The 27,914-nt window shown below is 41.7% G+C and overlaps 1 protein-coding gene across 3 annotated transcripts; it reads right to left on the bottom strand.

Moving 5' to 3' along the window:
- Positions 1 to 2,965: 2,965 nt before the first annotated feature.
- Positions 2,966 to 22,137, bottom strand: LOC116819317 (dehydrogenase/reductase SDR family member 9). Of its 3 annotated transcripts, XM_032770957.2 has the most exons (6): positions 21,811 to 22,137; positions 17,790 to 17,859; positions 13,626 to 13,974; positions 7,921 to 8,179; positions 6,910 to 7,073; positions 2,966 to 5,818 (listed from the first exon to the last, which is right to left on the bottom strand). In XM_032770957.2, exons 3-6 carry the CDS (start codon positions 13,942 to 13,944, stop codon positions 5,592 to 5,594), a joined length of 969 nt encoding a protein of 322 aa, XP_032626848.1. In that variant the 5' UTR covers positions 13,945 to 13,974; positions 17,790 to 17,859; positions 21,811 to 22,137; the 3' UTR covers positions 2,966 to 5,591. The 3 variants fall into 3 exon arrangements, with proteins under 3 accessions (XP_032626848.1, XP_032626847.1, XP_074926236.1); XM_032770956.2 differs by lacking the exon at positions 21,811 to 22,137 and having other exon boundaries at positions 17,790 to 17,877; XM_075070135.1 differs by lacking the exons at positions 13,626 to 13,974; positions 17,790 to 17,859; positions 21,811 to 22,137 and adding an exon at positions 10,515 to 11,251.
- Between the last annotated feature and the right edge of the window lie 5,777 nt (positions 22,138 to 27,914).

Raw genomic sequence — 27,914 nt, forward strand, 5'->3', positions numbered from 1 at the left:
TCAGAACATGAGGTCTGAAAGAACACAACAGAACGGAAATTACTTAGGCAAAATGCAAGCTCAGGCTGTGACACTCTGAGAGAGAGTGTAGAGCCTGGTCCAAGACAGCTTGTCGTTTACAGAGTGCCATCGTTGAAAGCTGGCATTTCTCTCCACTTCCACGGGCTTACTTTGTAATCGAATCTCTAGGTCCGAGAAAATACAAGGAAAAATGACAGTGCTTGAAGGCTGGCATTGGGAAAGGAAATGAGATGTACAACTCCCCAGGCACAAAAAGAGTCCAACATTATTCATGCCAGACACAGGGACATTCTTAGGTATACGTTTCGTACGCCATGGTTATAATGATAGGGAGTGTGGAATATTGGCTGAAATAAGGAAGTGAGAGTCAGGACCTCTGAATAGGGTTGTCAACCCTCCAGGATTGGCCTGGAGTCTTCAGGAATTAAAGATTAATCTTTAATTAAAGATCATGTCATATGATGAAATCTCCAAGAATACATCCAAGAATATATCCAACCAAAATTGGCTACCCTACTCCAAGCTACTTTTATTTGCTGTATGACCCTGGGCAAGTCCCGTCATCTCTCTTTGCCTCAGGTTTCTGATCTGTAATATAGACATTTAAAGACTTACCTGCCTCAGGGGGTGTTATGAAGCTTAATTAACCACAGATGATAACCAGCTCTGAGAGCTGTATCTTGAACGATGCCTTAGGAGTGCAAAATATTATTAAAATACCTTCAAGTTAATTAAAATCAGTCACGACATCAGATGACTGGAAAGTAATCAATGTGAAAAAGGTGGTGATTGTGGGAATAACAGACCAGTGAGTCATACTTCAGTGTCAGGTTAACAAGTTAAAACATAATTACAGTCTGATATGATATGGGAAGGAAAACCGTCTTTCCAGTCTAGTAGAATTCTTTGGCAGAGTCAACTAAATAGTGCGTAAAGGAGAACTGGACAATACAATTGATCTGGACTTTCAAAATGATTTTGTAAACGTCCCTCACAAAAGACTACTGAGGAAACTACAGTAAGTAGTTACTGTGTGAGAGGTAAAGGTCTCTCAGGGGTTCGGTACTGGTCAAGAGGGAGAAGGGAAAAGAGGAATGAATGGTACATTTTCAACATGGGTGTGGAGGTTAATGTTGAAGGAGGCCTTGGTCTCACTTTCTCTCCACACCTGCCTGCTCCCGTTGGGGTAGGTAGCACCAGCAGACGTCCTAGCAGACAGCCCCACATGCACTCTTGGAAGGCACTATGTCAAATCCTGCAAGGGAACACAGCACAGGGTGCCCCTGGTGCACCCAAGCAAGGCTGGGCACAGTCTAGCCCTTTTGCTGCTGTTATTGCAGGCAGACGTTCTCGCAGCTAGTGAAAGATTAGTCACATTTTGGGTGCCGGTCAAAATGTGAGGCTAAGAAGTGCCAATGAAATCTGATTACAGAATGAGAGTCCCCAACTTCCTAGGATCAAAACCAGCAGAAGATTAAATCACAGAGATCCCCTCACCCCCAAAACTCTGAGAGAGGAGACCGAATTGCCCTGCAGGTTGCCAGTATCCTAGTTGATACTGATCAGCCTCGTCACTGATCAAGGTTAATATTTCTCATTCCCATTTTCAGCCCCTGAGCGAGTAACAGACCGTTCATGTTTGTAGTGGTTTATGATCAGGGAAGCAGCATGTACCTACTCACTGAGGACTGGCCAAATGTCACCAAGCTTTCTGTTCTGAGAGGTGAGAGAGGTTGTAAGAACACAGAGTATGTCTACACAGCAATAAAATGCCCATGTCTGGCCCACGAGAGCTGACCTGGCCTCCCGGGGCTTGGGCTGCTGGGCTATAAAATTGCAGTGTAGATGTTTGGGGTGAGGCTGGAGCCCTTGAGCCCTAAATAGACTGAAGGTAGGGAAAGGGAATGATGAAAATATGGAGGGCTAAGATGCAAGAAAACACGAAGGGCTAGACCGTGACACCCTCACTCATGGCAAACAGTGCTTTAGTCTTTGAGCCGTCAGTGGGACTACTTAAAGAGTAATGGGTCCTGCTGGTGTGCACTAAAGATTCCCCAGTGTGCTTTAACATTCTGCTGTTTGAAACAGCATTATGTTAAAGTGCACTAGGGAACCTTTAGTGTACACTGGGGTTTACATGGACCAATTCAAGTGCAACATATTAGGGTGCTTTAGAAATCTCACCACCACGGAGTGCATTACTCCCCTGTGTAGACAAGCCGCTGGTCACTACTCAGTGGGAGTAATGATGTCACAGTCTGGCCCTCAATAAGAAGCTTACTTCAGCTTGTGTTTTGTTGGTTTCATGTTTCTGAATTCTCCCTTTCATCTATTTTCCCTTTTGGAAGAAGTGTGTTTGAAGGAGGAGGGGGTGTAGGCGGAAGGACAGTGCCTGTGCCAGTGCTCTGCATGGGGCACAAGGAAATAGGAGGAAACTTTCTGAGCCCTTTCTGTACACCCTTTGATCACAAGAGTCAGCTAACCCTAAGAATGATAGTTTTTTTTTTCTCTTCAATGAAATATTCAGATGGAGAAGCCCAACTGTTCAAATGGAAGACTTCAGTTTAAAAGTTATTTCCACAACATGATGCACACCGTATGCAGTATTATATGTGTACAGTTTAACTAGCTAAGTACCCATAAGTATTTTAATAATACTATGCAGAATTAAGAGTCAGCGGGGAATGGTAACATCCTTAACACAGGCTTTGGTGTGCAAAATGCCTTTAGTGGGGTTCAAATACCCCAGCACTTTAAGCTAATGTGCAACTAGGTAGACAGAATTTAATGTTTTAGGTATTGCGTAATGTAGTGGCTTGAAGGTCAGCCCTAGAAAGAACTCTTTAGCTGCACAAAAAATTATTCAGGTTCATCCCAGAAATAAATTTTACAAGAAGGAAGGGCCACTAACTAATTTTATACAATAACCAAACAAATCAATTCATTAGATTTAGTAAAATTGTATTAAAGAAAGGAGATAGCAGAAAAGGGTATTGAGACAATAAAAAAATTGATTAAAATGCAATTTTAAATGGAGTGTTCTCTGAATCATTTACTATTACAAGTGGCTGCTAGATACTGGTCCAGAATATGGGCTGTAGATGATTCTGTCCAGTTGTTTTTCTTTCTGTCTCAAGCTGAAGCTGTGAAAAACAGACTGTTAAAAATGGTTCTGGCAATTGGATTAGAATAGAGTTGGAGACCAGTTTTGCATAAAACTACATGAGTTCAAATACCTGGAAAAGAGTAATAGGAAAAGTCATAATGTCACTGGGAAAAGTTCTGCTATTATACAGGCAATTCCATTAACATTGCAGGGAATAAAGGCACTTAATCAGAAGCAGAAACCATGTTTTACTTCCATAAAAATATAATAATTTCAGCTCTTTTTTATTAATTACTTTTACCACTGCAGCTCATTTCTGGTAGTCACTGGCCAAATACTGTTCTCAGTGACACTGAAGTAAATGAGGAGCTTGGTTACAACGGTGTTGCTGATGGCAAAATCTGGCCCTTTATATGATATAGTATAATATATTTGGGGAAGAGCCAGCTGTTCAAATAGCTACATTACATAAGGCACATTTAGGATCATCTTACCCACTCCCAAAATTCTGTTTATTCCTCACTTTAATTTTCAGATTTCATAGATCTGTGATATCACAGCAGGTGACAGTAGGAATGAGCTTCTGAAGGAACTGATGCAAACTCAGGTATAGTTAGCTGTATAAATAATGAAGATCATAGCAGGATGGTAAGTGGCATTGATGTATTCAGGATTATTTCTATTGGTTAGATACAACTCATTTTCTTTGCTTTCTTAATCACTCCAACAACCTGGGTCTGGTTTGCTCAGGGCTAGTCTACACTAGAAGTGCTACGTTGGCACAGCTGCACTGCTATAGTGCATCTGGTGAAGATGCTCTGTGCTGACAGGAGAGCTCTCTTCCATTGGCATAATTACTCCACCTTTGCAAGAGGTGGAAGCTATGTTGGTGGGAGAGTGTATCTTGCCAACATAGCGTCGATGTGGACGGCGCTTAGGTCATGGTAACTTGCGTCACTCAAAGGGGGAGGCTTTTTCACATCCCTGAGTGACATAAGTTATATCGGCTTAAGTGGCAGTGTAGACCAGCCCTTAGTGTATAAAATACTTTCCTTTAACATCTGGAGATAGAATTGAAGTCTCCTAAGTGATATGAATCTAAAGGTCTCAGTTCAGTTCTGAGGACAAGCAGCACATAAGCATAATTTGGTGCTCTTGGTTCTGCAGAGTTAACATAAGGACCAAATGACCTCTAGCTTAAAAACCCAGCAGCTTTTCCAGGCCTAGGCTAAGGTTATTGGGGTGGCAACATGTGGATGCTCACATTGCAGCTATCTGGCTTATGATTTAAATAAAAAGAGTTTGCTTTCCCACCACTCTGTCCCTTTGCCTTTATGAGTACAAATATTTTTAGAAGAAATCTGCAATAGCAGGCCCACTACTACTCACTGCAGTAAGAATAGCTAATCCATAGGCATTTGTACAGCAAACCTCAAATTTGTTCTAATAGGAAATAACAACCATACAATTCTGTTCATGCAAAATATAAATGAACTTCACACACTGATGACTAAATACAAGCTGCAGTCAGAAAGCAGAGTGATACCTTGCAAGCTCCAGAGAAGTTAAATTGAAAACCGGCAATATTTAGACAGGCACAGGGTGGCTTAATGTTTAACCTAGTCATGTCACAACAAAGCCACCAGGCCAAAGAAAGCGTTTGACTTTGCCATTGGCCAGTTTTCTGCCCAGTGGGAAACCACTTTCTGGGCAAACCACTAAACAGTTATGACTTGAGGAGCACTCTGGTCATGTCTAATTCGAAAGGAGCCCAAGCAGCCACTTGTAATAGTAAATGCTGAGCTCCTCCTGTCATGTACTTATGTACCCTCATTTCCCATGTACATTAACACAAGTTAAAGCCCCCTTGCAGGAGTCACTCAGCACTTAGCAAAACCAAGGCTGTCATCTCTTTGCCTGGAAATAATTTAATTGAAAGACTGAGGCCTACATTGTGCAAAAGTTACTAAGTGCCTACCCTGAGTGTGGGTGCTCAGTACTGACTGCAAATCTGAAATCTTTGAGGTTTCACAAGGTGAGCCCCCCAAATCACTGGTTATTTTGACCTCTCTAGTTCATATTTTCCAGAATAAAGAAAAATCCTACACGAAATATTGTAAGGTTTGTAGTTGGTGATTTTTGGCCCAATTCATAATGCTTTATGCACTTAAAGCTAGATGACACATGAAGGATCGGTCACTTCTTTGCAACCTTTCCATTTTTTTTTTACTGATTCTTTGATAAATGTGGCCTGACTTATACATAAGATTAAAAATATGGCTATAATATGTATCACAGATTTGAGAAACAGGCACTCTAAAAGCCATTAGAAATATAAAAAAGTAGGTGTCAGGCTCAGTTTGGATCAGCAGGCACAGGGCTAAAATAAAGGGCTGGTTCTTGTTGACTCAGACAGTTGGGCCGTCCCGATTTGAATGGGAAAGTGTAAATAAAGGAGGAGAATTCACCCTGCATTTGGGTCCGCAAGTTCTGCTTTGTTTCTCAGGAGTACAAAGTCCTGTATTGCTGCAGGCATGCTTGAAAGGGGGATCCAAAGAAGCTTAGCATCCCAGCCTGCAGTGTAACGTGAGTGAGGATTAATGCTTGTGAGAGCATGCTCCATACATTGCACAACCAGTGAGAGGTTTGTGTTCTGAAGCACCTGAACCAGCTTTTCTTTCCTTGCTGCATCTGCAAAAAATCAACAAGGGCTTCATTTTAGTGGCAGGACCTAAAGGAAAGGAAAGCAAATTCTATCCCATTTCCTGAGCGTGCATTTGTGATGGTTACTTTGATTTTCAATTCTGGCATGACTGAGCCAAATGGCACTTGCTGTTCTCCCCAAGACAAGGAGGAAAAGCGGTCCATATTAAAGGCCAAGTCTGGCCATTCTTACTCAAGCTGAATAGTAATTTGCTCCCTGAATATTCCTATTGATTTCACTTGTGGAATAGGGCACTACTGAACCTGAGCAAGGGTGGCAGAACCTGGCTTATGATGTCTGAGGAAAGTAGAACTGAAGGGGACATAGACATTTCTGGTGGCAGGTTCTGTGCTGGTGTAAATGGGTGCAGCTTCATTGACTTGAGTGGAGTCACGCCTGCTGATTCCAGCAGTGAATCTGGCTCACTGGGGTGGGAGAAGATAAAAAAAAGGCAGCTGTAGAGAAAGGAACTAGAGGAGGAGGGTGTAGGGTGTTCCAAGGGTTATCGAATAAGCAGATCCCATTTCAAGCTGGATTCAGCAATAATCTGTCTGTCAGAGGAGCTGATCCTGCAGTGAACTTTCTGCAGGTGCAGGGATCTGTCCATGCAGAGCCTATTGCCAGAATGAGGCCTTAGGTTTTTTCCATGGGTTCCATCACCATAGTATCTAATAGGAGCAAAGAAGGTTTGTCCTTGGACTATTTGAATTAGCAAAAACTGGTAGTAGTGGGGAAGACACAGACATCCCTTCCCTCCCCTCTCATATGTTTCTGCTTGTATCTTTGGGTCAAAGGTATGTGCATATGCATGTTTGTTTATTTAAGGGTCACATGCCAAGCTGAATATTCAAAACTCAGATGAAATCGTAGGCAGTATCATGGGCAGAAGGAACAAAAGAATGATTATTTTGTGCACAGTCATTCTACGACATCTAGCATTTTAAGCTTACATTTTTATGTCAAATTTCAGAAGAAAGAGGTTCACTGTAAATCAGAAAAGTCTGGGCCATTTTCCAAGGATCGTGATGCTGCAAATGACATGGTCCCTTCAATACAAAATAATCAAGTAATGTCTCACCTTTCTGTACATACCCCTCTCCATATTGTTTTCTAATGGCAGGAGGAAGTTGATTCCAAATGACCTCCCTTTCTTCGATGATCTTTTTTCGATTGGATAGTCCAGTTTTGAACAGCCCAGGTTCAATGCAAGAAACCTTAACTCCGAAAGCTTTCATGTCCCGTCTGCAGAAACAGCCAGTTAAGGATGTCATTGCTATTTTAGACAGCATTGTTCATAGCTGATGTATTTATATCTGTAGTAATGTTCTCTTCCTATCTCTGTAGCTCATTGTGCATATTGGGGAGGCCAAGATCAAACTGTAAGGAAGTGTTATCTAGTGGTGGGCCAGTGTGGAGAGGTCACAGGGAAGCCGCCACTGTTTTTATTTATTTGAAGTCCTTTGCAGTGATACACCAAGGGGGCTAGACATACAAGACTATATATACACACACATTTTAAACTTCAAAAGTTGCCTTTTGTTTTAGTTTTAAACAAAAATATGGGGCATTGCTTCTTTTATCTGAGTTGGTTCACCCATCCATAAGACTGTCTGTCTATTACATGAAGTTCTGCTCTTAGTCCAGGCATTCTGGAATATCTTGCTGTGCCCTGTTTAAAAAACAATCACAAATAACACCCTCCCCACCACCAAAAAAAACCCTCCACCTTCAAAAAATCAGGGTTAAGTGAGAATAGCACACATAGTTAGTTGAAGAGGCTTGAGGAAAAAACAATAGTTGCAGCGCAACTTTGTTAGGGTAACTTTAACCGTAACATGCAACTGTCTGGCAGGTGTTTCCCCAGGGGAGCACTTCTTGGACGGCCTACACTTTATAAGTGATCTTGCATTTTAAATTATGCTAATTGCAAAATGTACTGCAGTCATCATGAGAATGAGACCCAATCAGGCCTTTTAATTCTTAGCCTTCCTAAGCAGCATTAAAAGACAGTCACCCCTCTGCCGGGTACTATCAAGTCTCTCAGCATTATCGAACTTGTATTATTTCCTCAAAGTTAATGTTACTGTACCTTAAACTGTCATTAAATGCTTCCACCCCAAACTTGGAAGGAAAATAGCCACCCCCGCAGACTGCCAGGCGGCCTCCGGTGCTGGATATATTTACTAGTCTCCCTCTGGCCTTTTTTACCAAGGGAAGCAAATGTAATGTAACATTTATGAGGCCAATTAAATTAATTTCAATTGGTGCTCTGAAGTGCTCAATGTTCAACCAGTCTGTCGGTGCTGATGGTCCCATAATCCCCGCATTGTTGACCAGCCCCCACAGACCTGCAGAGAAACAAACAAAAAATTAAAGTAGTGATTTAGGAACCAAATGTTCACCCCTATGTAACATAAAGAGGAGCCAAACCAACTGAGAACACATGAAGAACTGTCTGAGAACCAGATGGATTACAAGATAGGCTGGAATTTATAAATAAGCTGCCTCTAATCTCCTGCAGCCTTCACCATTTTACCTGATGCTTATGTTTCACCACCACTCTTACCAGGCCACTTCACAAACATTTTCCTTTCATGACCTTTGAAGGTGGGTGGGTGGGAAGTCTAGGGGCTTTGGCAGTCTGGGGGGCAGTGAGGTGTTAGAAACCAAGGAGCTATAATATTTTTGACACAGCTAAAAGTCCAGAATATCAGGATGGGGTAAGCTGGTCTGGATAATATAAGAGACCTAGACTAGCAACCAAAATTGAAGTCAATCTTTTTGAAAACAGCTGAGAACACAATAAATAGGAAACTTCAATATCATGTGTCCCGCACCTCCCACTCATGATTTGGTTGTAGTGAAAGGCTTGCACCTCCTAGTTACAATAATCTCACAGTCATTCTGTAGACTCTCTTCTCATGGCTTCTCTTGTATCTATTTCTGTATTGACAGAGCAGTTAAAGTTGAATTGCAGGACTGTTTTAGACATCTTTTTTGGTATGGGTGCTCCATCCAGAAAATATTTATTCCCCAAAGGAGCTCCCATATCCTGGCTTCTCTTTAGTCACAGCTATGTAGTATGATAAATCACCACCTAGCAAAGGTGATGGTATTAAAATGGTATAACAGATTTGTAGTTCTACTAGTTATAGGAGCTTCTGGCCTATTTGCCTTCTGAAGCTAAGTGCTTTCTTAACTCAGCTACCTTTAGACCTGAGTTTCTGAGAGCTGAGCTCAGGTTTCACTTTGGAAATGTGTCCAAAAATTCTTCTATTACACAGGTGTGAAATTACCAGCTTTAAAGATGCATAACTTTACAAATCCTGATCTGATATTTTCAAACTTGGATTATTTTTTACATTTTAGTGAAGACTTTCAAACAAGATAAGTCTGAAGATTTGTTCTTCCGTCATTTGAGTTATGTGAGTTGAAAGTTTGATATTGACACAGGAAAGTGTATTTTTCTTATCATCACAAAACTCAAAAACAATTGAATGGATATTCCTCCAATGTTACAGAAAAAAAATCACCTTTGGGTTTAGGCCAAACGTTGAAAATGTCAACCGCAAAACAATTTGTTTGAACAAGTTATAAGCAATTAAACAGGGAAAGAGGGAGGTTAGCTTGGAAGGTGCAGGTTGCAAGTTTCACGCTGCATGGTTCAAAGGGCCAGGTTCTGTTTTATCTTAATTCTGAGTAGTGCTTTTACTCCACCAGTGGCCCCATTGCAGTCAAAGCAATCAATCAATTAACATGAGTAACAGTAGCAGAATTGGGTCCTATGAAGATAGCCTCTGGATAGTTAATGTGGGATTGCATATGAAATATTATTTTATGGCTGGATAAATAACTGATCTAGGTGATTAATACATAAATGAATAAATTGTTCAATGAATTATGTCTCTTTTCCTGTTTAAAAATGATGCAATTTGTTGTGAGTATTCAATATTAAAAGTTTAACTCTGCACATAGCTCTCATGGTATATTTAAAGAACAAAAGAATGGCCATATTGCTTCAGACTGATGCTATATCTGTCTCTGAATCCTGTCTTCCAACAGTGGCCAGTGTCAAATGCTTCAGAGGAAATGAACAGAACAGGGCAATTATTAAGTGATCCATTCCCTGTCATCCATTCCCACCTTCTGGTAGTCAGAGGCTTAGGGATACCCAGAGTTTGGGGGTTGCATCTCTGACCATCTTGATTAATAGCTATATTGATGGAACTATTCTCCATTAAATTATCTATTTTTGAACCGAATTATATTTTAGACCTTCACAACATCCCCTGGCAATGAATTCCACGGGTTGACTGAGTGTTGTGTGAAGAAGTACTTCCTTTTGTTGGTTTTAAACCTGCTGCCTATTAATTTCATTGGGGGACTCTTGGTTCTTGTGTCATGTGAGGGAGTGAACAACACTTTCCTATTCACTTTCTCTGCACCATTCATGATTTTATAGACCTCACTCATATCCTCCCTTTAGTTGTCTCTTTTCTAAGCTGTTCTGTTCTCTAACAGGGACTTCGTTCTGAAAAGTGCTGACTACTCTGGCACTGATCTAGCAATGCACTTAAGGAGGTGCTTAGCTTGAAACACATAAACAGTCCCATCAAAATCAATGAAATTCAGTTTCCATTATGAATATTTATCTACTTTCCAATAATGTTCTTCAATATTCACCTAAAATTAGCTGTATCCAGAAAAATTCCTTCCAGTGATGCCATCCACTAGAATATTTGTGGAAAGTGATACAAAAGAGACAACACAGCCAAATACAAATTTCAAACAAATATCCAGAGGGATCTATTTTGCAGTTCTCATCCATGCCTATTAAACAGTTGCAATTCATGTAAGTGTAACCTCTCCTTGGAGTTTGCTCAGCTCCTGGAACTCTCAGCTGAGCCTCCCGGGGTTCCTACCCTGTGGACTAGAACAATAATAGCTACCAGAACCCTCTGACACCATTTCCAAGCATGCTTGGAGTCAGGGGTGGGGATAGAATGGTTAGGAACTCTTGCTGAGGCCAATAGGGTGGTTTGTGGATGAGGTGATATAAACCAGTGATGAGCCCATATCATGGGCCAGCGATGAGCCAGGGCTGCTCAGCCCCTGGATGGGGCTTTGTTCCTGACTCAGAGACAAAGGGACTAGTTTTTGTTTCAGTTTTGAGTTTGGGAGCAGAGCCAGAAGCAGAACAACTTAGGGGATCGTTGATGAACTTCCTCTCCCCACAAAGGAGAATCTTTGAATTGCTATGGAATTTAGTGCATGAGTCAGGCAGTTCCAGCTCTGCAGAGACCAGTGTCCAGAGTGGCAGAGATGCAACCCACCAAGACCTCCATTGGACTCCTGATCAGGGAGCCATGACAGGACTTTCCCCACCTAGGGGTAAAGACACTGTAAGAGGACCATTTTTTTTTTTTGTTTTAGCTGGCCAATAGTGCTACAACACTCGTCTCCAAACTCATCCCCAGCATACCACCTATCAGGGATGTGCCAGCTGGGGGCTGGGAGGTGTTGTGCATGTCAAGAGATGGGAAATTGGTTGATTTATTCATGTTTTAGTACTTATTAGTCAACCCTAACCATTTCCTTCCCCAGATCCTATTTTCCTGTTCCCAATAAAGGTCACTGCTGTTATATTGTTATTCTTGGATTTGTCATTTCTTTACTGGGGTTTATGTTGATGTATTTGTTTTTCATGTGCTGGGATTTGTACTTCTTACTAGCAATGGTANCTTTTCCTGTTTAAAAATGATGCAATTTGTTGTGAGTATTCAATATTAAAAGTTTAACTCTGCACATAGCTCTCATGGTATATTTAAAGAACAAAAGAATGGCCATATTGCTTCAGACTGATGCTATATCTGTCTCTGAATCCTGTCTTCCAACAGTGGCCAGTGTCAAATGCTTCAGAGGAAATGAACAGAACAGGGCAATTATTAAGTGATCCATTCCCTGTCATCCATTCCCACCTTCTGGTAGTCAGAGGCTTAGGGATACCCAGAGTTTGGGGGTTGCATCTCTGACCATCTTGATTAATAGCTATATTGATGGAACTATTCTCCATTAAATTATCTATTTTTGAACCGAATTATATTTTAGACCTTCACAACATCCCCTGGCAATGAATTCCACGGGTTGACTGAGTGTTGTGTGAAGAAGTACTTCCTTTTGTTGGTTTTAAACCTGCTGCCTATTAATTTCATTGGGGGACTCTTGGTTCTTGTGTCATGTGAGGGAGTGAACAACACTTTCCTATTCACTTTCTCTGCACCATTCATGATTTTATAGACCTCACTCATATCCTCCCTTTAGTTGTCTCTTTTCTAAGCTGTTCTGTTCTCTAACAGGGACTTCGTTCTGAAAAGTGCTGACTACTCTGGCACTGATCTAGCAATGCACTTAAGGAGGTGCTTAGCTTGAAACACATAAACAGTCCCATCAAAATCAATGAAATTCAGTTTCCATTATGAATATTTATCTACTTTCCAATAATGTTCTTCAATATTCACCTAAAATTAGCTGTATCCAGAAAAATTCCTTCCAGTGATGCCATCCACTAGAATATTTGTGGAAAGTGATACAAAAGAGACAACACAGCCAAATACAAATTTCAAACAAATATCCAGAGGGATCTATTTTGCAGTTCTCATCCATGCCTATTAAACAGTTGCAATTCATGTAAGTGTAACCTCTCCTTGGAGTTTGCTCAGCTCCTGGAACTCTCAGCTGAGCCTCCCGGGGTTCCTACCCTGTGGACTAGAACAATAATAGCTACCAGAACCCTCTGACACCATTTCCAAGCATGCTTGGAGTCAGGGGTGGGGATAGAATGGTTAGGAACTCTTGCTGAGGCCAATAGGGTGGTTTGTGGATGAGGTGATATAAACCAGTGATGAGCCCATATCATGGGCCAGCGATGAGCCAGGGCTGCTCAGCCCCTGGATGGGGCTTTGTTCCTGACTCAGAGACAAAGGGACTAGTTTTTGTTTCAGTTTTGAGTTTGGGAGCAGAGCCAGAAGCAGAACAACTTAGGGGATCGTTGATGAACTTCCTCTCCCCACAAAGGAGAATCTTTGAATTGCTATGGAATTTAGTGCATGAGTCAGGCAGTTCCAGCTCTGCAGAGACCAGTGTCCAGAGTGGCAGAGATGCAACCCACCAAGACCTCCATTGGACTCCTGATCAGGGAGCCATGACAGGACTTTCCCCACCTAGGGGTAAAGACACTGTAAGAGGACCATTTTTTTTTTTTGTTTTAGCTGGCCAATAGTGCTACAACACTCGTCTCCAAACTCATCCCCAGCATACCACCTATCAGGGATGTGCCAGCTGGGGGCTGGGAGGTGTTGTGCATGTCAAGAGATGGGAAATTGGTTGATTTATTCATGTTTTAGTACTTATTAGTCAACCCTAACCATTTCCTTCCCCAGATCCTATTTTCCTGTTCCCAATAAAGGTCACTGCTGTTATATTGTTATTCTTGGATTTGTCATTTCTTTACTGGGGTTTATGTTGATGTATTTGTTTTTCATGTGCTGGGATTTGTACTTCTTACTAGCAATGGTAGTATTAATGTTCTCCAGGGACAGCAACCTTGTGTCACAGACACAGTGAGAAGTCATCTTGGGTGGAGACACCAGCATCACTAAAAAGAACTCAGGACCCACCCCGTGTGAGGAGAGGGGAAAAGCCAGTTGTTCCAAGAAGTAAGCCTCAAGGAAGAGATAAGAGCCACACCTCGGGGAGCGACTACATAGGAAAGAATCCAGATCTTTTGTCACTCACCTGCTGTCCCCACTTCAGCTTTAATCCACTCAGCCACCTTCCTAACGTTGTCTGGATCCGTCACATCCAGCAGCACTGTCTGGAGCTGCTTTGAGGTTGCTGCTTTTAGCTTCGCTGCTCCGGCTTCAGTCAGACAACTGGCAAGAACTCGAAATCCTTTCTTATCAAAAGTCCTTGCTGCCAGATTTCCAAATCCCGAGTCACATCCAGTGATGAATATATATTTGTCTGTGAGATCTCTAATCTTCTGCCCATCTTGTGCCCCCCATCTCCACCACAAATAGAGGATGGCCAGAAAGATGAGGATATAGAAAAACATTTTCACTAAAGACTTCTGGTCCCCTTTCTCCTGAAACAGAAAGAACCAATGAAGGGAGGCTTTCCCCCACTTTGTTCCAAGTTTATTTAAACAGGAAAGGACACAGTTCCGTGAAGTGGCTTCCTCAGTGTTCTGCACCTATAGGATTATTTCTTGTATTAAAATGAGGACAAAAGCTAACATAGCAAAATGTTATGATGGGATTCTACAGAATAAAAGGACTCTTGGACACTGCCTCCCCTTTTCATAGCTTCAGCCCCAAAGGAGACATAGTTGAGATGTAAAGAGTCTAGAGCAGGGCAGCAAAAATGAAGGCTGTATAAAGGAGACTGACAAGACTGGGCTGCACTCACCCATTGATTTGCACTAGCACAATAAAGCAACTGGTAGTGTAAGGTCTATGATGGGCAAGGGTCCAGCTGCACAAGCCACCCCCAACCTTCCTCTTTGCAGCAGCCCAAAACTGTGGGCCAGGCCATTGTGGAAGGGAGCAGACCAGTAGAGCACATTGCAGAATGGGGTCCTGATCTATGACTAGAGTTCTGAGGTGCTACGGTAATACAAGTGAAAATAAATAGATAATTATAATCACAAATATGCTGATTACTGGGATTATGCATTTCCGGGGGATGCTCCACTAGCAGTGCTCCTCCCAGCTGGAATCTAAGACTGTCTTTCCCAGACAGAGTCCCAGAGGAGGATGGTGGCAGTTTCCCCCTCAGGGAGTAAATTTCCCCTCCAGTACGTTCGTCCCATGAGTTCAGTAGGGTGCAATTTGCATCCTGCTTGTTAAGAAGTGAATCTGACTGTGTTGTCTTTTGTGTTTGGTAAGAGTCTACTACATTTTGGGATCTACTGCAATAACAGTAATAAGAAGTAAATAATTAATAATTAATTAATAAATAATTAACAATGGACATACCGGCATTCTATACAATCATAACTTGAGTGAAAAACAATTGGTTGTGCCTTCTCATCTATGGCCATGACACAGAAAACGGAAGACACAATGAAATAATCTGGGAGACCTGCTAAACAGATACAAGGTAATGTAATATTTTTATACACTGCATATAGACCCTGCTATCTCACCAGATATACCTACATTTACTTGGCCAATCCCCTCACAAAACAAATCAAAATCTCCCCCCCCCCCTTCCACTGCCAAACAGTGCAAAAGCAAAACACATGCATTTACCCTATTGTTCTGTATTGTGGGAGGGAGGGGTGTTACTTTCTTATCCCCACATGTAATCCCTTTATGCTCTGAAACACAAGGACCGATATACCCTAGACCTTTTGCCTGATTTCCTAGCTAATGTGGCTGCTTGTCAGAGGCTGCTCAAGACAATCTGCTGCCCTTGGCAAAACATGAAGTGTGCTTGCCCCCTCCTAGGGCAGTAGATTTGCCCCAGATGTGCCTCCATCACGACGGAAGGGCAGCCAGGGCAAATTTAAGTGAGTGATGTTGTGACTGGGCCCCCTGGCTTGCAATGCCACTCAGATTTGGCTTAGTTGATTCTCTGTTATGCTGGAGGGCCAGCTGGACCAAATCTGCCACCCTGGAGAGCTGCTCAGAAATCTGCTGCCCTAGACTGTTTCCTCTTTGTCTGTAGCTAGAGTGGCCTCTGTTGCACGTATGCTCGTCTTCATGAAATACCTTTGGTGGAAGTGGGTGCAGCCTCTTGCACTGCAAGGTGTTGCACATAAGTGTTGCAGAACAGGATACATACATATATTAGTTTGTGTTGCTTAACTTTGCTGTCCTCTGTGATTTCAGTTGTGGGGAGTGAATACTGAACTAGATAAATGCTTGCTCTCAGTGTGATTAAGTATATTTCCTTTGTACTATAGAACAAAGAATTCTAGTATGTAAACTTATGTATACACAAAAGAATGTTGCATTTTCACTGCTTTCGTCTGTGACCTTTATTTTAATCAGCTTCTTTCTAGTTTATCATAGTGCAGATGGGTGAGGCACTGCTTGGGTGTGTAGAGAACCATGGAGGGTACACACTCTAAGGGTGTGTCTACACCTCAGTTAAACACCCATGGCTTGTCTGTGTCAGATGCATCTCTAGGGGATCAGGCTGTGGGGCTGTTTAATTGTGGTATAGATGTTAAGGTTCAGGCTGGAGCTGGGCTTTGGGACCTTGTGAAGTGGGAGGATCCCAGAGCCCAGGCTCCAGTCTGAGCCCTGACATCAATACTGCAGTTAAACAGCTCCATTGCCTTAGCCCCATGAGCTGAGTCAGCTGACCTGGACCAGCTGCAGGTGTTTAATTGCAGTGTAGACGTACCCTAAGGTTCTGGTGTCTCTACTCACCTAAGCAGTGTCTCACCATCTACACTGCTATTTATGCCTGTGCTGGGGGGAGCTTGCAGCGTATGTATTCTACTCGCTGCCATGAGGAGTGTACAGTGTAAACAAACCTTTACACTGAAATTCAATCTAATCATTTTGCTTTGTTTCAACTCAACATTTCGGAATGAAATTTTTTTCATTTTCAAGCATTGAGTTGAAAGAATAATTTTACATCAAATCATTTCATTTTGATTGAAAATGTCCTAATTTTTTGTTTTGACATTTCCAATTTGAACCTTTTCAGAATTTTGTGAATTTTTTTGTGAAAAATTCTGACACTTTGTCTTTTGGCTCCAGTTTGGAATGAAAAGTAATTTTGAATTGTGAAAATGTCCTGTGAAAGAACAATTCCATTTTTCAAACAGCTGTAGTCAGTGCTTTTATGTTTCTCTGTAAAGTGCATTTATATGAGTGAGACCACATGAAATGAGCTGGCTTTATGTAATGAGCCACCTACCCAGGTCATTAATTGTGATAGAACTTATGATGTTTCTGGACTAAAAGCACAGACCGCCACCCCTTGATCTGAAGGAGTAACTCCATTGGCCAATGGTGATAACAGACACATACCTTATATGTAGGCAGCCACAAGCAGGAGACAGGAGCACACAGATTTAGCCATTGTATTATAGTTACTATACCCAGCAGTTCAATTTATTCCCCATGCCAATATAAGGAAATTTCATTTCATTAAATGAAATGAAAATTGATTCTTATCAGCAAAACAGCTTATCGCTTGCAGGAAACAATGCCTTTCAGTGCGGCAACTCCTCTCTTCTGGCTGGCAAAGTCACAAATTACATACTTTTTCTTAACGGTCAATTTATTTTCTTCAGTTTTGCTTGGGGTATTTCATTTTCTTCTCCAAAATCATGCACTGATGAAGGGACAATGTTGTAAATATGTAGTGGCATCTCACAGAACAGACATGCCACTTCCGCTTTTGAACAGTAAAACCTCAAAAGAAGTAGAGGGTAAAACCTGTGTTGGACAAAGTGAATACTAAAGATCTCTAGCAAGTTTCCTGTGAACACCAAGAAAAAAGTGAAAAGACATATTTTCATGGTACTATACCTGAACCAGCAGGAGCTTTGAAGTACTTTCTGTGCACAGCCACACTTCAAGAATCATGCACTTGTGGCAATCTTGTGTTAATAGTATTACTTGTAATCCAAACCGAGAACAACTTTTTCCAGAAGCATAGCAAGTAGATTAAGTCCCTGCCTCTCAGTGAGCTCGTATGTGAGGGAGAGAAAAAAGTATCCTGTTGTTCCTCAAAATTGCAAAAACAGCTGAAAATATTTCCCTGGCAACTGTAAAAGGCAAAATATCACAGAACTGGAAACATTTACCAGTAACTCTAAATGAATCAGATTCAGAAAAGTATTTCCTTTTCATCCTCTCTATGTGTAAGGTTGTCATGTAAAGAAAAGTTTGAGCAGAATAAATAAAATGTTTACATGAAAAATTTAACTCTCACCTGATTTAGGGGAGATATGGTCTCTGGCAGGTAGCCATTGCCTTGTCTCTGTTGTCTTCTTTCTCTGTCTCTGTTTAGGGGAGATATGGTCTCTGTGTGCTTACTAAGGAAGTAGTGCTGAACCAGGAAAAGCCTGGTTACATGAGTTTCACAAGTCACTTGTCATAAACAACAGCTCTGTTTTGATCATTCGAAGGTTGGATGACCTCTATTAATGTTTGTTCCTTATTCATGAGTCATGTTTGTTATAGGATCCATTGTTGGGTATTATATATTTCACCTGTGCACTCCAAAATGAAGCAAAACTTCACTGCTAGTGTAGGTGAGCACAACTCCAGTGACATCGGTGGAGTAACTGATTCAGTGGTTGGCAGCTACTTTGGTTTCAGTGGGTCTTTGATTTGATTCTAGCAGGGCTACACAGAGCTTTTTGAGGAAGTGTGTCAAAATCTGAAAATGAGCCCCTCCAACTCTTCCAAAAAATTACCATTGGTTGGTGGGGGAGGAAGGTTTAGAGAGTGAGTGCACCCTGCAGCAACAGTGTGCCGGGAGGCTGGGTCCTGCTCTGGGCATTGTGACTTGGTGTGTGGAGTCCCGGTGCCATTCGAATTTGGCCCAGCTGCCTCTCTGTCATGGTAGAGTGACCTCCACAGACACACTTCAGTGGCACTTCAGCTGTGTGCACCCAGTTGCAAGGCCACTTGGTTTGGGGAGAGGATGGGGCAAAAATGTCTCTTCCACCGCCCCCCAACCCTCCTCAGCTCCTGGATTCTAGAGCTGGGCAGATAGTGAAAAGAATTCACCATGACCATTTCCCTGCATTTAAAAATGAATGTGCTTGGATTGTTCATTTATTATTATTTGTGTTAACCTGGATCCCTCAGTCATGGAGCAGGACCTGATTGTGCTAGGCACTGTACAAACACAGAACAAAAATGGTCCCTGCCCCAAGGGGAATACAATCTAAGCATAAGATAAGAGACAAGAGATGAGTATAGCCAGCCCAATGGGGGAATACAAGGGAACAATGAGACAGTATTGGTCAGCACGCTAGGCAGAGGTCTTAGCACACCTGCAGCCTAACTGTTGTCAGGTGTTATGTAGGCGTCATAACAAAGGAGGGCTTTGAAGGTGGAGAACGTGGAAATTTTGTAGATGTTTATGGGGTGATCCTCCCAAGCATGAGGGCCAGCATGGGAGAAAGCACAAAGGGACTTTTAGGGAATTTAACTGGTGGGTGATGGAGGCTGACACCATGGTCTGATTGGAGCAGACAGTCAACATCTCAATAATGAATGAGGGATGACAGGTAGGGTGCGGCTATACCATAAAGGAGCTTGAAAATTAATGCAAGCAGCTCATTTTTGATGTCATAGAGAAGGGGGCTCCAGTGGAGGGACTTGGAGAGGGGTGACATGGTCAAAGTAATGGGGTAGGAGAATGACCTTTGCAGCAGCATTCTGAATGGAAAGGAAGTGAGGGAAGATTGAGTTTGTCAAGGCCAGAGAGAAGGATGTTGCAGTAATCGAGATGTGAGATGATGAGTGCCTGGATGAGAGTTTTAGCCGCGTGGATGGGTAGAAATGATTGTATCTTAGTGATGTTTTGCAGAAAGAATCAGCAAGATTAGACATAGCCTTGATATGAGGACCTATACAGAGGTCTGAGCTGAAGCTTAGATTACAGCTCTGGGTGATAGGCAGGATGGTGGTGTTGTGTACAGCAATTGAGAAAGCAAGTGGTTGGGAGAGCTTGGGGAAAGGCTCGGAACTCTGTTTTAGCCATGTTGAGCTTGAGCTCATGGCTAGACATCCACAAGGAGATGTCAGAGACACAGGCTAAGATTTTAGTTTAGACAGAGGGAGACTGGTCTGGAATAGAGAGATCTGTGAGTTGTCAGCATAGAGATGGTAGCTGAATTTGTGTTTGCAGATGAGGTTACCCAGAGATAAAGTGTAGAGGCAGGGCCGGCTCCAGGCACCAGCTCAGCAAGCAGGTGCTTAGGGTGGCCAAGGGGAAGGGGCGGCACATTGGGCTCTTTGGCGGCAATTCGGCTGTGGGTCCCTCGGTCCCTCTTGGAGGGAAGGACCTGCCGCCGAATTACCACTGAAGAAGAAAGTGGTGCAGTTGAGCTGCTGCTGATTGCGATCGTAGTTTTTTTTTCTTTTTTTTTTTCCACTGCTTGGGGTGGCAAAAACCCTGGAGCCGGCCTTGTGTAGGGGGAGAGGGGATCAGAGCAAAGCCCTGTGGGATCACTACAGAAAGCTGGAGGAATGATGATGAGGATCCTCTGAAGAGCACACTGATGGCACAATTAAAGAGGTAGGAGGAGAACCAGGAGAGAAGAGGGTCATGGAAACCAACAGTGGCTGACAGGTTAAATGGGGTAAGAATAGAGACTGGTTTCTGAGCTAGGAAGGTCATGTGAGACTTTGGTGAGAGTGGTTTCAGTGGTGTGCAAGTTCAGTGCAGTTCGTCTGTTTTGTGTATGTTTTCTACAGTATTTTAGTGATTAATTTTACTAATAGTAATGGAAATAAAAATGATAAATGTTAAGAATATATTGAAGGATATTTGTGGAAAGTGCCTTTTGAATTTATAACTGAATAGTTATATTGGAAATCTGATTCTAAGAGTTGTGCTCAGGCAATCCGGGAAAAGAGTCAGACCATGTGATGAATCAAAACTAACCAACATAGCCTAATTTTGAATATTGGAAATGTTTGTGAGTGACCTACAGTTTGAGAATTACTTGCTGAAATTATGTGACAAATTATCCTGAATGGCAAATTAAAAAGACAATTGCAAACGATTCAGTCATGTTCCCATCTTCTTGTTCCTTTTTTCTAAATAACTTATAATTTGAATTTAAATTTGTAAAAGATAAGAAACTATATAATGTTAGGCATATGAGGCAGTGACCTAAAACAATAGGGTAAAAATGATCCATGGATAGCTGCAGATAAAAAGTGGATGTCCATAGATCTGCAGAGCTCTATGCATATGTATAGCCATGTTATTTTATTTACTTTCATTCTTATAAGAATGATAAGTAGAAAGGGAAAGGTCACAATAATGTATTTTCTTTAAGCTGGTCAGATGGTTTGCCCACAATTTTCTTTTTTTGCATCTACTTCTGCAATTTTTGCTAACATTAGCAAATACTGCTATTAAAGTCAATGGGAACTTTATCTGCACTTCAGCCTTCAGGAGCAGTTCCCGTATTTGTGACCTGATGATTTCTTTTCATTGCTAGATGAATAACTGAGGAGAACGCTGCAGTGTGAAAAGTCAGATGCTAAGCCAAGTATGTAGCCTTTTTCCAAGGCCAAAGATTTAGCATTTTCAAAGTACTAGAAGAAATAAGCTGTTGTTCTCAGAAGTGTCAACATGAGAATAAACTCTCTTGACATGCATGGTAATGAAACGAGGGTCATTTATTTTCCTGATCAATATCTCATTGAGGCCACACATAGAAAAATAAATGCTTTTAATGTTCATCTTATGGCAGCTTTGATTGATTGTTGCTTCTTTTCATTTCATTTAGAAGCTAGTACTAGCTAATGTTAAAAGTTTTACAGCTCTTCTGACTAAAGACAATGTATATGGGTGAGATAGTATCTTTTATTGGACCAACTTCTGTTGGAGTGAGAGACAAGTTTTTGAGCTTACACAGAAAATAAATGACCTGAAGAAGAACTCGGTCCAATAAAAGATATTACCTCACCCAACTTCTCCTCTATTTATAACTCTAACATTGCAGGGAACACCAACACGTGCAATGTAAGTGAACTGATCAGGGACTTACCTGCTACAATGAACATATGCTAATTTGCACTGCATATTTACTACTGCCAGCGTCAGAGTCCTACCTGAGTTAGGCTTGGCAGAATTTGATTTATTTTTCATACTTGTGATAGATAATATTAATGTTTATTTTTACTTTATTTTTTTATTGACTTACATTTTTACAGTTGTGGAAAATTATTGGAGGGGGGGTGTCACAGGGTGCTCTACTCACCACTTGTCTGGCACCTTCTCCTGGTCATGCTGGAGATTAGCTCTTGAGGTCAACACCCCTTCCTATTGTTGCATGCTGCATCTCTCTCTCGGGTCTGCAGTTCCTCTCTCATCCAGGAACCACAGCATCCTCTTAGTGACTCGGTCCTCCAGCCAGGTCACTCAACGTTCCCCCTTCTGGGTACAATCCTTCTATTCTCACAGTGACTCAGGCAGTGTTCCCATTCACTGCCCTGCTGGTGCCACTTCCCCAGTGGCGGATGGGGGACGCAGACCCACCCTGTACTCTGGGTTCCACTTCAGTGACTGTCAACCCAGCTGTTCTTGGCTTTCCTCTCCCAGCCCTCACTGCTTCCTACCACTGTGGTTCCCCTCCTTTCCCTGAGTGTACCGCCTCCAAACCCTTCTCCTGCTTGCCAGGGAGTGATGGCCCTTTCCCAGCAGCTGCCCCTGTTTGTTACCAGCTTCCTGGCTTTATAGGCCCTGCCCAGTCATACACAGCTGAACCTGCTTGCAATCACTTCCCTGCTCCCTGGCTCTTCCCTCAGGTTCATCCTGAAAGTCTATGAGTCTGTGAGCTAACAGGCTTACGTGGCCACCTTAATGCCTTCCAGTCCTGTCTGGAAACCCCAAAGGACACCCCATCACATGGGGTCAAACAATAATTATTTAATTACAGTAGATTTTGAGATACAAGAAGTTAAAGCTTTATAACCGTTAAAACACAGATGATCAAAATTACAGGTCAAAATATACAAAATAAATATCCTTAAATCAAAATCTAGTAAGGTCTGAAGCAGTATTTTTCTTGTTCGCCAATCTGTAAATTTTGATGATTACTATGGAGATATTTTTTTCGGTTTCTGTGGGTAAGATGAAATTGATTTTTATCAACAATTACTGATAAAAAGCTAATCCTTCCAAGCCCTTTGTACCAGAGATCAGTCTGTCCCCTTCCCATCTCTTCTATTTCTTCTAAAGTCTTTTGTCTATTATTCATTATTATTATTCAATTGCATTAAGAAAACTAGTAAAAGTTCATGACACACACTCCAAGAAAAGGTTAAAAATGAAGACATTTTAAAATGAAGATAACTTCAATTTCTCCCTTAAAGCAGTTGCTCCATAATTTAAGTTGCAAACAAAAATAATAGATCCTGTGTCCTGGTTTAATTCTGGGAACCAGTTATACACACTGTTATCCAGCATCACTGTTTTTTAGGACTTTGTAGTATTTGGACACAGGGGAGTGTGATACCATTTGAGGCTAAACAGAAAAAGTTGCTCCCAAAGCCTTGTCATCCAGAAGTGAATGCCTGGCGAGCTCAGAGATATGAGTTCTCTGCAATGGGAGGAAGTAGGTTTTTTTTGCAATTAAACAAAGGTAAAGTGCAATTACTCAACACGCTAGTAGAAGCAGGATGCAGAGGTATTACGATGTGGTATTGTGGCTTGCCCTTCACTGGCTCATGATCTGCAGCTTTAACAATGTAAATGACAAGATGGAATAACTGTTTGGAGATGGAGGAACTAAAAGTAAACTGCAAAAATAACAAGCTGTGCCTCAGTTCCCATATGTAAATAGGGGACATTAACACTTCCTCTCTCATAGGGCTGCAGTGCAGCTTAATTTATTAAGATTAGTTTGGGTAGTCATTGAGCTCTTCATACACAAGGTGTTAGAACAGCACAGAGTATTATCATCAGTAGTCAGAAGCGATCATGATGATCTCCCTAGAAGTACATTACATTGACAAATAAAGGACTAATTTTACTGCCAGGGCCACAACTGAGAATATGGAGTAATTCCACCCAAAATTTAATTTAATTCGAGTGTGTGAAAGATTGAGAGATTCTCAGGTGACTGTGGGTCCTGACTCTTGCACCAGTGTTATCGTAGCGTAATGTAGTTTAGAGTAACCTGAGTGCTGCTCTGAACCAAGTCCTCTGCCAGTCAGAGATAGTCCAGAATGCTGCACCTGACAGCAGACTTTGTCCCAAAGCATGGAGGCAACTTGGTCATCTGGTGTGTCAATCTGGAATTAATGTGTGGTGACATAAGGTGCCACAGGATTCTTTGTTGCTGGAAATATGTGGTCATCTAAGCACTCTACAGCTATGACCCAGAATAGGGAGTCACAATTTGTGGCTAACTCTCTTGCACTGGAAGCTTTTTATTGGATCACTGCCACTAGGGTTTTTTGGGGGATATTTTTTTGTGTGGACTATATACTAATCTACTGTGGTAAAACCAGTTTATTGTAAATAATTATGTCATACCTTGGAGCGAGGGGGTACCTTCTACAGGAGACGTAATAATGTATGCCAAAGGGCATCCAAATGTTGTATGCATGAGAGAAATAATCTGTCTATGAATATTAAAGATATTTCCCCACTAGCTTACTCACATGAAGGATATTGGAAGAAATCCAAAGAATAGATAGTGATTTTATCACTGGATATACAGTGACATAAATACTTTGGTTAAAAGGAAACATAAAATGTATTGCAATTTGACCTTCTTCTGCTCATGCAAAGTAATATTAGAATAAAGTGAGATCAACGCAATAAGTTAACTGCTTCCTTTTAACTCAGATCTGGGTAAGGAGGAACCCCTCTTGCAAAAGTAGTGTACATTCCATGAACTGAACTTCAATGGGATTTTGGCATCTAACACCCTCAGGTGTCTTTGAAAATCCCAGCCCTGACCATTCACGTTTTAGTGCCGTGGTTCTTTCTTAGTACACAGAAATGCTACTTGAACTGAACCCAGAGAAAGCAATAGATTGGTTTTCTCTTTTCCAGCGCATCTAAAGAGTGCCAGAAAGCAGTAATGTTCCAGGAAAAATGCTAGATTTGGCAGGTGCACTAACAGTAGTTTGGAAAACATGAAGCTGGATGTGACTGAGCACAGAACAGGGTCTGCAGGTGCCAGAAAGCACTGAAAAAGTGGGAATATTTGAATCATAGTCATAGATTTTAAAACTGAAGGGATCACCAAATCACTGTCTGACTTCCTGCATATCCCAAGCCTCCTACACAACCCAGAACCCCCACATTGGCCTCAACAACCAAATCAAAATATTACAGCCCACAGGAAATGAGACTATTATGTGCCACTGGCAGAGAACAGAAGAGACTGAGGTGCACCAATGCTCAAAGTCCCTGAAATAGCAGGAACTGATACATTGAGATATAACCCATGGTCACTGCAACTGACCCACACCATAGAGGTGAAAAAAAACCATATCTGTCAATCAGGCCTGGGAGGGAATTCCTTCCAGACCCCCAAATCTGGCAATCAGTTAGACCATGAGCATGTGACCAAGAACCAGCCAGACAAACACCTGAGATAACACTTGGTGCCACCTCTGAGCCCTGGTCCTCCTCATCCAGTATCCCATCTTCAGCTGTGGCCCACTCTGATGCTTTGGAGGAAATAGACAAAAAACCAAAACCAACCACCAACCCAACCAGAACGTACTGGGGAGAAAACTCCTTCCTGACGTCTGCAGGTGAGCAGCTGAAGCCCTGAAGCATGAGGTTTTTAGAAACATAAAGCATAAACTGGAAGGGACTCCTGCCCCCGTGCGCCCGCCAAGCCCTGCCCCTTTTGCCCCCCATTATAAGCAACTCTATTCATGGCCAATTTCTACCCATTTATTCTTGTGCAAACATTGTCCATTAGCTAAATAGCTCTGCTCCCCCTATGGTGTATTCCTTTGCTCATCGGCAGCACCCATCCAACCCGGAATTTCTTGTTTGTCTCCCCACAGATAGTCATGTTTTTATCCGCCCATCTGATTGCTTCCTTTTCAAAGATAGCAAATAATTTATCTGAAGGCTGGGTTCATTTTTCTTTTTGTTTTAAACCTTTACAAATATACTTAGCCTGCTGTGTATTCAAACATATCTAATTGGATGCTCCAGAGAAAGGATCTGTTAACATCTGTTAACTGCAGAACAAATCCCTGGCTCCCCTCAATCATTGTCTAAATAAGTAGAAAAAATGAAGGTTATAAATCAAAATGTGACTTAGCGACTCTTTCATGATGAGGCCCAGTGAGGAAGTGTTTGAAAGCTAAGGGGGCTGGGAGTGGCCAAGAGGACAGAGACCCGCTGAGGCTTTCTAAGCAAGATCACAGCAGGAGGGGCAGGTTGTCATGAGGCTAATTGGCTGGCTAGCTATTTAAGCTTTGTCTTTATTGCAAAAAAAGGTGTGTTTTACTGAGGCTAAATAATGCCTATCTTGCTGTAAAAATCTAGTGGAGATGAGCCACTATAGTTTTACCATGAGGTGAACAAGGCAAGATCAACAACCGATGGGGGGATACAGCACTGACCTCGCCTCATTGCCTCGTGATAAGAACTACAGGGTGCTTGGCTTCACTATGATTTTACTGTCACATGTTAGTTATCTAGCTGTAGAAAACTCAACCTATTAGCCGTGAGGACAAAACGTTAGAGCCCGTGTCAGAGAGGAGGGAACAGAGAGCAAGCTTTTGGGTAAGGACCAAATGTTTATTCTCTCTGAAATTAACCTCTGAACGAGTTTGTCTATTACTCAGCAATTTTTTTTTACAGAACCAATTATTAAGGCTGAAGTTGGTGTTTACAATGGAGATACTAACCTATTCTGACTCACATCATTGATTGCCATGTAACTCTATAATATTGTCTTCCTATAACTTTAAGAGGTTCTGTGTTTTAACCACTGCAGAGCGAACTGCTGCCCAAGTGCCCTGACTCTGTGTTGTCTGATTACTTTAGTCAAGTTTAAACTCGCCATCTGATGTCAATGAACTGTAGCATGATGACTGCAAGGTTACTGACCCAGGTGCAAATAGTCAATGCCCACTTAAAAAGCTTTCGACCCCGTTAATGGATTAGAATGATGCAAACTGTGGCTGCAAATGGATGTACACATCTTTGGCTACCTGCACTGAACTGGGTCCTTGCTGTTTCTTCTATGGTTCTTTCTTACATCTTTGGTGAGCAACAAATCTATCGTATTTTTAATATTGGAACATAATAATCTGCAATTTACTGATTTAAAAAGTGACTTGTATTTTTGCTCCAAAATAATCTGATGAATAGTATCTGAGTCCATTGGTGGCTACTCAAGAAGCTGGCATGCACGCTAGTATTAATCTTTCAGAGGCTCACATATTCAAAGAGCAAAGAATGATATCTATGAAACTTTTTGCAATGCCTGTTTTCAGTGCTTATTTCTAATTTCTAGACAAAGGGCCTGATCCAAAACTACTGAAGTCAAGGTTTTGGATTTGGATTAGAGTGGGGTTTGGATCGGGCCCTAAAGTTCCTTCGTCTAAAACATATTTTCCTTTGTTATTTTAATGTGATAATTTGTTTTAATGAACCTGGCTTCATTTTCCTCTTTATTTCCCTAGAGATTTTGGCTTATCAGAAGTTTAATATTTATTGATTGTTTGGCTATGGCAAAATGTCATTTCACTTTAATGCCATATCTGATACATCCTGTGCCATTAGTTGTTTCTGCACATGGTGGGGAGAGAAATGAAGATCAGATCTCTTCTATTATTTAATTCTGTCTTAATCCATATATCAGCTTCTGTAGTCTGCAAAGTGCTACCAATGTTCTGTAGCTAAACACTCAACCCCAAAAGGGCAGTCTGTTCTAGCACTCACCCAGCCTATTAATCTGGTATATTGATCTGTTTCCGGTAATCAGCAGAATGATGCTTACTGAGGATTACATATTTTCTGGAGCTTCAGAAAGGTAAAAATGCGTATTTAAAACAATTGGTTCCTTCTTTATTATGATCATTCACAATATTACAGGAAAAGTCAGATCATTTCACAAGGTCTGGTACTAACAAAAACTCCACCGAGAATCTTTGCCCAAAGCCAGTAGCAAGAGAAAAAAATGACATTTCATCTTTACATGTTGATTTTTTTTTTATCATTTAAAGCAACCTTCTGTAGGATTTATGCATCAGAATTTTGGGGTTGGAAGGTTTCAGCTGTGTAGGGTAATCTGTAGCTGGATTTATATCAACTGGCTGAATCTAATCTGGATCCTGGGGCTCAAGATTCTGAGGTCACTGACAGGGGCAATTCATG

Source organism: Chelonoidis abingdonii, chromosome 10 (genome assembly GCF_003597395.2).
Source record: "Chelonoidis abingdonii isolate Lonesome George chromosome 10, CheloAbing_2.0, whole genome shotgun sequence".
In the NCBI taxonomy this organism is placed as follows: domain Eukaryota; kingdom Metazoa; phylum Chordata; order Testudines; family Testudinidae; genus Chelonoidis; species Chelonoidis abingdonii.